Source organism: Dama dama, chromosome 8 (genome assembly GCF_033118175.1).
Source record: "Dama dama isolate Ldn47 chromosome 8, ASM3311817v1, whole genome shotgun sequence".
Classification (NCBI taxonomy): Eukaryota; Metazoa; Chordata; class Mammalia; order Artiodactyla; family Cervidae; genus Dama; species Dama dama.
The window spans coordinates 3,347,101-3,361,750 of NC_083688.1; the positions used below are offsets into that span (position 1 = coordinate 3,347,101).

The following is a 14,650-nucleotide window of genomic DNA, read 5'->3' on the forward strand; positions in this document are numbered from 1 at the left end:
TGTTGATACACACCCTTTTCCCCCTTCATCTTCTCTAAGAAGAGAAATGGACACAGAACAAAAGGTAGCTTACTGGGGTATCAGAGACGTACCTTCCTCAAGGGACAGACATATTCTTGGAGAGGGTTGAGGACAGCCATTTCCAAGAGCAGCAGCTGGCAGCAGCTGGCACCATGAGATTCTGGGTTTCTGTAACTGTGAGGAGTTTTCTTTCTCTCTCAATGAGCAGGCCCAGCTTCAAGTGTCAGAAACAGTTTCTTGCCAAACCAGTCTGCCAATAAAAGCTGCTTCCTTTTATAGGATAATCGGTATAGACCAGGCAGTTTACATCCATCAACTTGCAAAGTGGGCATCGGTATTTAATTTGCAGATGAAGAGACAGAAATTGAATGGTTAGCTAACTTACCCAGTGTCACATGTTCAAGAAGTGGAAGATTCAGGATTCTAACTCTACTCTGATTCCAGAGCCCCTAAACTCTTGTTGCTATGCCTCGTTGCTACTCTGGTTTATTGTCATCCTTGTATTTTTCAGTTCATTTTACAGATAATTTAAACTCCTCAGAGTTAAGAAGATTTCAGCTACTAAAAGAATTGAGTTTTTTTTTTTTTGTCTGTGTTTTAAGGTTCCAGCAATGCCATTTCCTACCAATCATATATTCTAGTTGTCAAAAAAACTGGAGACAAATTCTCAGAGAATTCTGAGACATGTTGACATATTCTCAATGCCTTTATCTAAAAATGTGGGCTTTTGCTTGCCATGGTGAAAGGGATCCATCATCTTTCAGGAATGGCCTCAGGATCCTCCGGGAGCTTTTCCCGATGTTCCTGCTCCGCCCTTCGCTTCTGGATGGCAGGTCCTAGCACCCCACGTCTGGCACTAGAGATGTGACATCACCATGACGCAAGCAGCCTTGATGTCCACTCTCCCAGACACGGGAGCCTTCTTACCACCAGTACGCTCTGCCTTGGGTACCCAGCAGAGGAACCCAGGCTAAATTTTCTAGCACAGCGGTCCTTACTCATTCGCTTCCTGCATTTGTCCATTCCACTCAACACCCATTAATGGAGCCTCTAAGGCCGTAGATGATTAATACAGAGTTCCAGCATGGAAGAGCCCAGTCTAGTGGAGAAAGGTAGATAGCAACCCTGAATATTTAACAGCAAAAATTTGAGAATGAATCAACAAAAGTGACACGTATCAACATGGATAAAGTTAATAAAATATAATGTTCATACAGCTGACAAATAGGCTCAATATTGCTGACAGTTAGAGAAATGCAAATTAAAACTATCATGAGGTACCACCTCACACTGGTCAGAATGGCCATCATGAAAAAGTCTACAAGTAACACATGCCGGAGAGGGTGTGGAGTGAAGGGACCTCTCCTACCCCGTTGGTGGGAATGTATATTGGTGTAGCCAATATAGAAAACAGTATGGTAGTTCCTTAAAAACTGAAAAGAGAGCTGCCGTGTGAGCCAACAAACCCACTCCTGAGCATGTCTATGGCGAGAACTATAATTAGAAAAGAAACATGCACCCCAATATTCAATGTAGCACTATTTACAATAGGAAAGACATGGAAACAGCCTAATGTCCATTGACAGATGAATGGATAAAGGTGTGGTGTGTATATATGATGAAATACTACTCAGCCAAAAAAAAGAATGAAATAATGCTATTTGCAGAACATGGATAGCCTAGAGTTTATCACACCAAGTTAAGTAAGTCAGAAAGAGAAAAACAAATACCATATGATACCACTGATATGCAGAATCTAAAATATGACACAAATGAACTTATTTACAAAATGGAAAGAGACTTACAGACATAGAAAAGAAGCTTATGGTTACCAAAAGGAAAAGGAGATGGGGAGGGACAAATTGGGAGTTTTGGATTAGCAGATACAAACTAAATATTATATATAAAATATATAAAAATTATATATAAATTATTATACATAAACAAGGCCCTACTGTATAACACAGGAAACTATATTCAGCATCCTGTAATAAGTAATAGAAAAGAATGTGAAAAAAATAAATATACATATAACTGAATCACTTTGCTGTACATTGGAAGCTAACACAATGTTGTAAACCAACTAGTTCAATAAAAATGATATATTGAAAGCATAATGTTCAGCAAGCAAGTCATAGAACGATATACTCACTTTGGTATCATTTATGTAAAGTTAAAAATGCTAAACCATAATGCATATTGTATAGTGATATAAACCTGTGTATGATGAACAACAAATTTGTGAGTGTGGTTACCCCAAGGAACTGGGGAGGGAGCAGGTTTGGGGGAGCAGTGGATATGGGCTTCAGTTGTATGTGACATTTTACTTCCCAAGAGAGGAGGGTCAGGCATGTTAGTGTAGACTGCATTATTCTTAATCCATGTTTGTAATCGTTACTATTTCATTATAAAAGGCAGATTTTTAAAGTGCACACACATGCACATATAGTCTCATTTCAATTTTGTATCTAAAAATGCATTTATGTTCATAACAGAAAAGATGGGAGGAAATGTTAAACCACATGAAACTTTTTTTTGTAGGTTATAAAAAGATCAATTGTCAGCAATCTCATATGAGTCAACCTGATACACTGAAATGGCAACAATCTCTACCTCTCTGAGAGCAGGATTATGGATGAGCAAAAAGAAAAAATGTTTAACGACTTTTCAGATTTTCTCCCATGAACAGGTTCTATTTTTCTTATCACAGCAATTTCCCTGCAGATTGTCTGGGAAGAGAGAGAAAGCTGTCTCTCTGCTGCCCCCTTGTGGGCCCTGCAGCACAGGGCTCCTCTGCCCAGGGCCTGCCCGTGAGTTAATCCGCGCCGCAGGGTGGGGTCCTGGCACACGTGCCGATGAAGCAGCTCCAGGTGGTTTGCCCAGGTGTCTGATGATAACCACGGACACTGCGGGCAGGTAGGATCGTTGGCACAGAGACACCAAACAGAGAAATTGTTCTGGAGCCATACAGATAAGTCCTGCAGCTCAAGGGCTGGCAAAGTCATTTTGAATGAGTATGAGCATCTCCTCCAGGAGTGGGGGCTCCATTCCCACACCCATCACCTCTCATCACCTTCAAGGGGCACGGATAAAATGGAGAAGTCAAGTGAGGGGCATGGAAATAAAAACTTCTGTCTTTTAAAAAATTTTTATTTTTAGAGTATCACTTTATTATTAAGTGAATGTTCTTTTCAAAGAAATTGGGACAACTTGGTCTATAGCATAACACGAAATACTGTTTAAGAGTCAGTATTACTTCCTTTAAAATTTTTTAAATTTTATATCAGATTATAGCTGATTAACGGGTTTGCCTGGTGACTCAGACGGTAAAGAATCCGCCTGCAGTACGGGAGACCCAAGTTCAATCCCTGGGTTGGGAAGATCCCCTGGATAAGGGGATGGCAACCCACTCCAGTATTTGTGCCTGGAGAATTCCATGGACAGAGGAGCCTGGTGGGATACAGTCCTTGGGGTTGCAAAGAGTCGGACACGACTGAGTGACTAACATACACAAAGCCAATGAACAATGTTGTGATAGTTTCAGGTGGGCAGCAAAAGGACTCAGTCGTACATATACATGAATCCGTCCTCACCCCGATTCCCCTCCCATTCAGGCTGAAAAACCTGTCTTTTAATCCCCTCAAGAGCCAGGTAATATATTCTATTTAGTTGCCAGAAAAATTAACAATGTAGGATATTAAACTATTCACTTTACATATAAATGTAATTTGGTATATGTAATATATTTTAAATAAATAAATAAATATATATAATTTATATACATATTTATATATTTATATCAGTTTTCTAGCCATTTAAGGGAAAGTGGAGAGAGTTGGCAGTGGTGAGGTAGGAAAAAAAGAGAAGTAAGGGAGAGAGGAGGCAGGGAACTAATATTTAATGGATAGGGTACTTTCTTAGGGTTGTGACAGTAACATCTCAGAAAGACTCAGAGAAGCAGCCGCCGCTGCCCTCACTTCTGGGATGAGGAAACCGCAGCCTGGAAAGATGATGGAAAGCAGGGCTGGTCGCACAGGCGGCTGGCAGCAGACATGGGATCTGGACTTAATTCAGCCTGACCACCCGAAAGCCTTTTCCTTTTCGTCTACCCTGTGCCGAGGGAGTGAAACCGAGGAGGACTGGAGATTCAGAGGAAGATGAGAGGGGAGAACGAGAAGGAAGGGAGGCAGCGGGGGGACCAGCCACCACGGAGGACGGGGGCCACGACGGGGAAGAGGCAGCGGGGTGACGAGGCTGCCCGCGCGCGTGCACACACGCACACCGCCGCCGCCGCCAGACGCAGGACGCCGAGAGAGACGGAAAAAAACGGACTCAAGACGCTTGTTTGACTGTGTCATGCCGGCTCCTGGTTGTGGCATGTGGGATCTAGTTCCTTGACCAGAGATCAAACCCAGGCCCGCTGCATTGGGAGCGCAGAGTCTTAGCCACAAGACCACGAGGGACGTTCCAAGACTTCTGCTGAATAACCTTCTTCCCTGTGGCCTGCTAAGAGGCGGAATAGAAGGCAATCAGACTGTGTTGCATTGTCACAACAGTAAGCGCGAAGGATGAAATGAAAGACCTGCCCTGATACTCTCTTCCCTGAACCTGTCCTTCCCTGAGACTCTGCCAACCAATCAATTGCACAGAGCACCCACCTTGCCCAGGGGAACATGCAGAGTGGTTCTGGGGGGCGGGGCAGGGCGAGGGGACGTTCTTTGTCCCGAGCATTCGATGTCTACATATGTGCTGCATGCCCATCAAATGGAATGACGTGTCGTTAACTCAAATTTAGTACTGAAAAAACTCTGATAGTTTGGACACGGCTGAGTTGACATTTGATTTTGCTTAGAAAGCCATGTCCTGGGACTTCCCTGGTGGTCCTGTGGTCAAGACTCTGCCCTTCCCGTACCGGGGCATGGGTTCTATCCCTGGTTGGGAACTAAGATTCTGCAGGCTGTAGAGAGACTAAAAAAAAAAAAAAGCCAGGTTCTCACAGGAAGAGCAAATTAGCAACACAATGAGATTGATCTGAGGGTGGTACAATGAGAAAGGCGAGAAAGCAAGATGCTAAGAAGCTTAAAAGACTGAGGGAGAAGCAATGTGCTTGTCACCAATTCACCTCACCTGATAAAGCAGGTCCCCCAAAACTCTACTGAGCTTCCATGTGAAGGAAAGAATAGATTTTATTAGTCTAGTAAAAACAATTGTGTTCATTTTGTTATATACATAATATGCAACCATATTGCACTCATTAAAAAATAACACATAAAGTTAAGTGCACTATCACGCTTTCCTCCCTCCTCATTCCTGTCAATTTGGTATTTATCTTTCCAGACCTTTGTCTTTTACATATTTAAGAATAGCCAGCATGGACTTTCCCGGTGGTCCAGTGGTTAAGAATCCTCCTGCCAGTGCAGGGGACACAGGTTCAATCCCTGGTCGAGGAATTGAGATTCCACATATGCCATGGGGCAACTACCCATGCTCTAGGGCCTGCATGCAGTAACTGCCGAAGCCTGTGTTCAGGCTTCTAGAGTAACTACTCTTGAGCCCGTGTTTTGTATCAAGAGAAGCTATGACGATGAGAAGCAACTGGAGAAAGCCCATGCACAGCAGCAAAGACCCAGCAGAGCCAAAAGTGAAAAAAAAAAAAAAAGAACAGTCAGCCTTCTGTATCTGGGAGCTTCCCACCCATGGATTCAACCAATGGTGGATCCAAGGTTGGTTGAATCTGCGAGTGGGGAAACTGCAGCTACACAGGAAGGCCTGTGTTACAGCCGTGTTATGTGATGGACTTGAGCACCCGTGGGTTTGGTGCTCCCGGGGTCCTGGAGCTGTTTTCCACAAATACCAAGGAGTGACCATATACGTGTATAGTAGAAGACATATCGTTCTTCTGTTTTGTTGTTTTATACAAAGATTACATGGAATGGATTGCTTTGCCACATGCTTTTTCATTCCACCAACATTCAGGAAAGCTACCCACGTGAGCTCATCTAGACCTACCTCATTTTCCCTTCACCATTCTTTTAAACGGTTGCATAGTACTTCATAAGTGACTACTTCATAGGTGAAGAAGCTCTTTTCCTATTGATGGATTTTTACTCTATTTCCAATTATTTTCTTTTACTCACCACTGTCACCTCCTAGTGCTTGTGTGCAAGATTTGTTTTAGAATAGTTAATGAGATGTGATATTTCTAAGTCACTAGGCATTTAAATGTTATCAGAGACTGCAAATTGCCCTCCAAGTGGCCAAACTAGTTTACCTCCCAACAGTAGTGTGTGAGATTTCTCATTTCCCCACACCCTCACTGTATATTCTTGCAAGTCTTGCACTAATATTCTACTTTCCTGTTGTTAAGTCGTTAAGTCACATCTGACTCTTTGTGACCCCATGGATGCAGCACACCAGGCTTCCCTGTCCTTCCCCATCTTGTGGAGTTTGCTCAAACTCATATCCATTGAGTCAGTGATGCCATCCAACCATCTCATCCTGTGTGGTCCCCTTCTCCTCCTGCCTTCAATCTTTCCCAGCATCAGGGGCTTTTCCAATGAGTCAACTCTTTGCATCAGGTGACCAAAGCATTGGAGCTTCAGCTTCAGCATCAGTCCTTCCAATGAATATTTAGGGTTGATTTCCTTTAGGACTGACTGCTGCTGCTGCTAAGTTGCTTCAGTTCTGTCCGACTCTGTGTGACCCCACAGACAGCAGTCCACCAGGCTCCCCCGTCCCTGGGATTCTCCAGGCAAGAACACTGGAGTGGGTTGCCATTTCCTTCTCCAGTGCATGAAAGTGAAAAGTGAAAGTGAAGTTGCTCAGTCATGCCCGACTCTTAGCGACCCCATGGACTGCAGCCTACCAGGCTCCTCCGTCCATGGGATTTTCCAGGCAAGAGTACTGGAGTGGGGTGCCATTGCCTTCTCCATTAGGACTGACTAGTCACACTAAAAATTTTTTTTTAAAATTTACTTTATTTGGCTGTGCTGGGTCTTAGTCGCAGCACGTAGGTTCTTCAGTCTTCCTTGTGGCATGAGGGATATTTTCAGTTGCAGGATATGGGATCTAGTTCCTTGACCAGGGATCAAACCTGGGCCCCTGCATCGAGAGCACGGAGGCTTAGCCACTGGACCACCAGGGAAGTCCCTAGTCACACTTTTTTTAAAAGAACTAATTTGGACTAAATGCCAGTCAATGAGGTTCGATGATTCTTTTAATTAATTCTGGTGAAGCTAGAATTAGAACATTCATTTTAATTCACTAGTCCTCCCTTCCTTTGGCCTTTAGATATAATTTATAAGCAGTATTGATTTTCACTCAAAGGGAGACATTGTTAAACACGGGCCTGTGATGACAGAAGAAAGACAAGCTCATTCAAAATTCTAGGCATGGCCTGACAGGTCAAGGGCTTATGCAAGAAAAGGTTTTACGAGAAGGGTTGTAATAGGGAAGAACAAACCTGACTCCATATTAGACCTGCTTCTTTTACTTTAACCTTTGATTCTACTGCTTCTGCTTCCAGTTAAGAAAGTTGACCATAGCCTGAAATACACAAGAGCCCATTCTCAAGGCTCTGACCTTTAAGGATATAACAGTTTTCTACTCATATAGAGAAAAAAAGTTGCAGAACAGAGAATAAGGTTCGTCATATTGATGGTTTCAGGAATATTGTGACCTGACCTGTGTGGATAGCTGCGAGAACAAAGGATTCCTACACTAAGAAGGCTGGAAAAACCAACGAAGATCCTCTCTCACCTTGTCTTTGAAAATGGCTTGCTGAGACCCTTCTAGGAGTTTGGAGTTTTGGAGGCACAAGTCACCCATCTCCTCGGGGCTTCCTAGGTGGCATCAGTGGCAAAGAACCTGCCTACCAAAGCAGGAGATGCAAGAGACACTGGTTTGATCCCTAGGAAGATCCCCTGGAATAGGAAATGGCAACCTGCGCCAGTATTCTTGCCTGGACAATTCCGGGGACAGAAGAGCCTGGTGGGCTATAGTCCATGGGGTTGCAAAGAGTAGGACAGGACTGAGTGACTGAGTGTGCATGTGCGCGCACACACGCACTCCCATCTCCTTGCATGGCCCTGCAATAAAGCTTTCTCTGCTCCAAACACTGATAGCTCGGTTTGCTTGGCCTCACTATGCCTTGGGCACATGGACCTGTGCTCAGTGGGCAAGTCTTTGCAATGCTGTCAGTATTCCCATGTGTTCTGCCTTTCTCCGTGTTTTGTGGAAACTCTTCTTTCCTGGTTTCTGAGGTTTGCAATGTCACTCTTTGCCCTGAGCCCGGGAGTTTTCCACAAACAGAGGGACGATTCAAACGGCTGAACTATGCTGGTACCTACTGCTGACCTGGGGCTTTACATTTTAATGTCATTTTTCCAACGCTTCCTCCCATTCTAATGTTATCTCAGTCGTTTTACAGAATAGAAAGCTGAGGTTCAGAAGTTAAAGAACTCATCTAAAATGAAACCAGGATAGAAACCCAGGCCTACCAGGCTCTAAATCTTTATGATCCACTTTAACGCAGAGAAAGTGAACTAGAAAATCAGATAGTAGTGATATCTGACAACAGATATCATAGAAAGCCTGTATCAACAATAATTATGGGCAGTGTAAGGGAGTTAATAATGAAATAAATTCAGGTGTTTTGTAGAGGGCTCTCCATAGTTTAAGAAAAAGTTATATGTGTGGTATAACACAGTGGTTAAGAGCATATACTCTGGAGCTAGGTGGCCCAGTTTCAAATCCTATCTCTGCCACTTCCCGGCGGTGTGACTTTGAGCAAGTTACTCATCCTCTCTGTGCCTCAGTTTTCTCATCTACAAGGTGGGGATTAAAAATAACACACGTTTCAGTAGGTCAGACAGAGAAAGATAAACATCTTATATCACTTACATGTGGAATCTAAAAAAGGGTACAAGTGAATTTACCTACAAAACAGAAACAGAGTTACAGACGTAGGAAACAAATTTATAGTTATCAGGTAGTAAGGCAGGGGAGGGCTGAGTTGGAAGATTGGGGTTGACACACACATACTACTAAGTATAAGATAGATAACATAAGGATCTACTGCATAGCACATGGAACTTTACTCCATACTCTGTAATGGCCTATGTGGGCAAAGAACCGAAAAAAGAGTGAATATATGTATGTGGATAACAGATTTACTTTGGTGTATACCTGAATGAATACAACATTGTCAATCAGCTATCAGTTCAGTTCAGTTCAGTCACTCAGTCCCGTTCTGACTCTATGAAACCCCAAGGACTGTAGCCCACCAGGCTGCCCAGTCCATGGGGATTCTCCAGGTAAGAATACTGGAGGGGGTTGCCATGTCCTCCTCCAGAGGAGGGACTCAGTTCAGTCCAGTCGCTCAGTCGTGTCTGACTCTTTGCGACCTCAGGGACTGCAGCACACCAGACTTTCCTGTCCATCACCAACTCTCGGAACTAGCTCAAACTTATGTCCATCGAGTTGGCGATGTCATCCAACCATCTCATCCTCTTTCATTCCCTACTCTTCCTGCCTCAGTGTTGCCCAGCATCGGGGTCTTTTCCAATGAGTCAGTTCTTTGCATCAGGTGGCTAAAGTATTGCAGTTTCAGCTTCAGCATCAGTTCTTCTGATGAATATTGGTGTAGGTACTCCTTTCCCAATTTGGAACTAGTCCGTTGTTCCATGTCCAGTTCTAACTGTTGCTTCTTGACCTGCATACAGATTTCTCAGGAGGCAGGTCAGGTGGTCTGGTATTCCCATCTCTTGATGAATTTTCCACAGTTTGTTGTGATACACACAGTCAAGGACTTTAGTGTAGTCAATGAAGCAGAAGTAGATGTTTTTCTGGAATTCTCTTGCTTTTTGTGTGATTCAGCAGATGTTGGCAATTTGATCTCTGGTTCCTCTGCCTTTCCTAAATCCAGCTTGAACACCTGGGAGTTCTTGGTTCATGGACTGTTGAAGCCTAGCTTGAAGAATTTTGAGCATTAGTTTGCTAGTGTGTGAAATCACTCCAAAAAAATTAAAAAAGTCCAGTTTCAAAACCCCCCACAAATTTCACTAGGTTGTTGTAATGATTAAAGAAGGTAGTATTTGTAAAGCAATAGAACAGTGCCTTGTACATGGTAAACACTATAAAAGTTTATCATTACTATCATTATGATTGTATGTGGTCTTCACTGTTACTCCCATTTTATAGGTGAGGGAAAGGTTAAGCAACTCACCTACGATCATGGAGTGAGTTAGTGATAGACTTGGACCACAATCTGGGTCTCTACCATTCTGTCCAGGGGTTTCCCACTCCTAGCACTGCCTCCCAACTTAACTAAATATAAGCAAAGGCGTTGCTGCAGGCATTGGAATGTCTATTGCAAGAAAAGACAGGGTCAGGCATAATTCACTTTCTTTCTTGAGAATAAAAGGGGGATCTGTAGAGGAGGAATTTCAGGAACTTCAGAGAAGCATGTGAAACATTCCACAACAGTTCAGTCCAATTCTGTTTCATGAGCTTTTTCTAGCACATGAATCCATCTTTCCAGTCTACTCCTCTTTCTTTCCATCCCATACTCAGCATCTTATCACCATCATCTGTCTTTGGATAGCTACAGGAACTTCCTGCCTGGCATCCCACCTTCAATCCATTCTCCTAACTAAAGCCAAAGATATATTTTAAAGGTACGCCTCCTCATGTCAGTTCTGGATGAAAATGCTCAGTGGCTCCCCATGGCTCTAAGGACTTGGGCTAAACCCTTTCATCTAGCCTGCAAGGCTGGGCTCAGAACTGACCCATCCTTTCATTTCCTATCTCATAACTCAAGTTCTGGGCTCCTTGGTCAAATTAAACTTCCTTCAGTTCCCAAAACAGAGCTCTGGTGTTGGACACAGAATCCCCTCTCTTTTAACCGTCTTCGTCTGGCCAAGTCTTACTGATCCTGTGAGTTTCAGCCCAGAACGCAGCTCTTCTGGGAAGCCTTTTTGCATTTTCACTCCACTTTTTGCACTCTTGATAACATATGTCACACAGCGTGGAAACTTCTATATCCTTGCCTATACATCTCACTGGAATCTGGGCTCCTTGAGGACAATAGCCGTGCCTCTTTGATTCAGTGCTACACCTGCATCTAACACAAGAGCTGAAGAGAAATATGCTAGCTGAAACTGAGGAAACAGAGGCTATTCCCAAAGGGGAACTTGTAGGTAGAGTGAGAAAATAAAATTATGAAGGGCAGAGACAGCATTAAGAAAGAGAGCCCGGGATGAGGTAGAAGAAGGATTCTGCAGGGGAGAGGCGATTACTGACGGAGTTAGCTTTTAGGGGAGCTAGATGTGGATTAGGGTTACCCAGCTACTTTGGTTTGCCTGGTACTGTCCCCGTTTTAAAATCGAAAGTCCTGTGTCCAGTGAAAACCCTTGGTTCAGGCAAACCTAGATTGGTGGCCTTAGGATGGAATCCAGATTATTAGAGGAGCTACTGGTTCTGGACAAGGGCTACTACTCTCTGAGTTATGAGAGAAGGCAGAGAAGGAGAGAAGGGCCGGATTAAATCAAGGGTGTGGGCTGAGCCATCAGGCTTCCCTGGTTGCTGACTCTTTGGGACCCCATGGACTGCAGCACACCAGGCCTCCCAGTCCGTCACCAAATCCGAGTTTACCCAAACTCATGTCCATTGAGTCGGTGATGCCATCCAACCATCTCATCCTCTGTAATCCCCTTCTCCTCCCTCCTTCAATCTTTCCCAGCATCAGGGTCTTTTCCAATGAGTCAGTTTCTCCCATCAGGTGGCCAAAGTATTGGAGCTTCAGCTTCAGCATCAGTCCTTCAATGAACACTCAGGACTGATCTCCTTTAGGATGGACTGGTTGGATCTCCTTGCTGTCCAAGGGACTCTCAAGAGTCTTCTCCAACACCATAGTTCAAAAGCATCAATTCTTCGGCGCTCAGCTTTAAGATAGTAAAGGATCTGCCTGCTATGTGGGAGACCCAGGTTCCCTCCCTGGGTTGGGAAGATCCCCCTGGAGAAGGGAATGGCAACCCACTCCAGTACTCTTGCCTGGAGAATCTCATGGACGGAGGAGCCGGGTAGACTACAGTCCATGGAGTCACAGAGTCGGACACGACTGAGCGACTTAATTATTTATTGTTCCTTATGGGCTTTGGAACCAAGGCTCGCTCTGACCTTCCCCCATTCTGTTCTCTCCGGTCCCAGCGGCGCCGCACTTGGAGGACGGCTCACCGCTAGGCGGCGGAGCGGCGCCAACAGACATGGGTGCCCCTCTAGCTCTTCCCAGCGAGCTCTCTATGGCGCTTGTCCGCCCGGCCAGGCCGAGGGGGCGGGGTCCCGTCATGTGACCGAGGTGCCTCTCCCTCCCCGCCCCGCCCCCCTCAAGCCGGCGCAGGCGCGGTGGTCGCGTCGCGGTCGCCGGGCTCCGTAGCCCGCGCCGCTTCGCCTGCTTTGGCCCCTGAGGCGGCCGCCCCAGCGGTCCTGCGGCTCTTTCTCCTGCGGTTGCGGGCCGCGGGGGCCGAGGCCATGTCCCGGAAGCAGGCCGCCAAGGGCCGGCCGGGCAGCGGCAGCCGCAAAGCCGAGGCCGAGCGCAAGCGGGACGAGCGGGCGGCGCGCCGGGCCCTGGCCAAGGAGCGGCGGAACCGGCCGGAGTCCGGCGGCGGCGGCGGGGGCTGCGAGGAGGAGTTCGTCAGCTTCGCCAACCAGCTGCAGGCCCTGGGGCTGAAGCTGCGGGAGGTGCCGGGGGACGGGTGAGGCGGGCCCGGGAGCGCGGGGTCGGGGGGCGGCGCCGCGGGTCGCGCCGGGACTTGGCGACCGTCTCCGTGCGTCGGCGGAGCGCGGGATGAGCGCGAGCCCGCCAGGCGCCTTCTCTCGAGAAGCTCGAGGCGTCCCCAGTGGTCCTCGTTGTGGCGAACTGTATGGGGTCCTGACAGAGAATAGTGGAGCAGGTCTTCCTTAGATCGGTGCCCGGGAAGCCCTCCCCCCCCCCGCCAAAAAAAGGTGACTCTTAAGCCGAGACCTGAGGGAATGAGATGGAGCCAGTCATCCCCCACCCCCCCCACCCCCCCCAAAAAAGGTGACTTTTAGGCCGAGACCTGAGGGAATGAGATGGAGCCAGCCAGTCAGAGCAGGGCCGTGCGAAGAGCTGTCACAATGACGGTCAGACAGACGCAAGGAGGTGTAAGCCCCACTTGACCGGACGCTCGGACTTCTTTGAGCCGTTACTGTTGGGTATTGCGCTTCTGCCACACTCGGTAAATTAGGTCTGCGAGGGCCTGTTGTTTGTTAAGTTGAAGGCAGCTTTTCTTAATTCTTCCTTGCATGGACTTCATTTTCTCCTCTGTAAGCAGTGGCGCTTACCCAGGGTTGCTTGATGGGTTTAGACAGGAATCTAAGTCCAACTTTGTTGGTCCAGCTTTTTTAAAAGAACTCGGGGTAAACGGGGTAGTAGGAGGGAGAGAATGGATGATGGGAAGGAAAAATGACCCCAGTAAGAGGGATATGGATCCAGGAGTGTGGAGGAAAGAAGAAAAAGGGTAGGGAGAGGGGAGGAGATCAGTTAGCATCCGCATTGTGGGGGTAGGTAAAAGGGAGTCTGGTTGCTGGAGTGTGGCACTGTGTAAGAGGCAGTATTAATAACAGCCTGGCTATTGTTTCTTCCTTCATTTGGGGGCTCAGCTAGGCCAAGAGGCAAGAATAAGATGAAGCTAAAGACCATACAGAATTGCCTTAGCCTTAAGCGTGGAAGAGGGGCAGGAAAATGTTTTTTGAATTACATTATGTCTCATTATAAATCAAGACTGTTTATGACCTGGCCTTAAGTTACCTTTCCCAGTTTTCCTACATATGTGCAGTGTTTTAGGCAGATTGGATTTAGAGCTTGATTGCAATTTATTCGCCACTCCCTAACACAGTGCCTGGTACATTAAAGGCATTCAGTGCGTTTTTGTTGAATAAATGATGATAAGAATATCATAGAGGAAGGCCACCTAGGCCCTTAGCAGGTCCCCTCAAAGAGGTGTTTTATTACTGGAGTCGCTACAGTTAAAAGGTTGCTTTGCTGGGTCTTGCTTTTAGCCTAATACCTTGATTTTTGTCAAATATAGTTTATTAGATAAACTATTAAAGAAATTAAATGAGTGGACATTAGCCACTCATAAGCACAAGACATTGGTATATAAACTGAAGTACCGGTTGAATTTGGTGGGACTGAGCTGGAGTCTGACTCTTCCTTACGAATGGTTGGATTGCTTGTGTCCGCTATGCTGGGGATGGTATTCCCACTGTCAGTGTGTCCAGGACACGGACATCCTCAGCAGAAGCTTGCTTATGAGCAGGAGTTGCAGCACAGGGAGTTGTAAAATCTTGAGGGAGTTTTCATAGTGCTATGGGAAACTTGGGGAGTACTACTTCTGCTCCCCTGCCCCTGAAGAGAGCATATTTCTTTAGTTAATTCGGCAAACATTGGTTGAGGAAGATGCTGGGAGTACATTGCCTAGTAAGAGAGAAACAGGACAGCAGGTCTCAAACATTCTGGTCTTAGGATCCCTTTATACTCTTAAAAATGAATGAGGACTCCAAAGAGCTTTGGCTCAATATTTACTATATGAGAAAGTAAAATAAAGTA

The 14,650-nt window shown here is 45.8% G+C and overlaps 1 protein-coding gene across 3 annotated transcripts in view; it reads left to right on the forward strand.

Annotated features, from left to right (window-relative positions):
• Positions 1–12,455: 12,455 nt before the first annotated feature.
• Positions 12,456–14,650, forward strand: part of OTUD3 (OTU deubiquitinase 3) — a 32,189-nt gene continuing 29,994 nt past the window's right edge. For all 3 annotated transcript variants that reach the window (XR_009693778.1, XR_009693779.1, XM_061148065.1), the window contains exon 1: positions 12,456–12,773. Coding sequence is in view for 1 of the 3 variants with exons in the window: in XM_061148065.1 (XP_061004048.1) it covers positions 12,550–12,773 (224 nt within the window). In the remaining 2 variants the exon portion in view is untranslated. The remainder of the gene's footprint in view (positions 12,774–14,650) is intronic.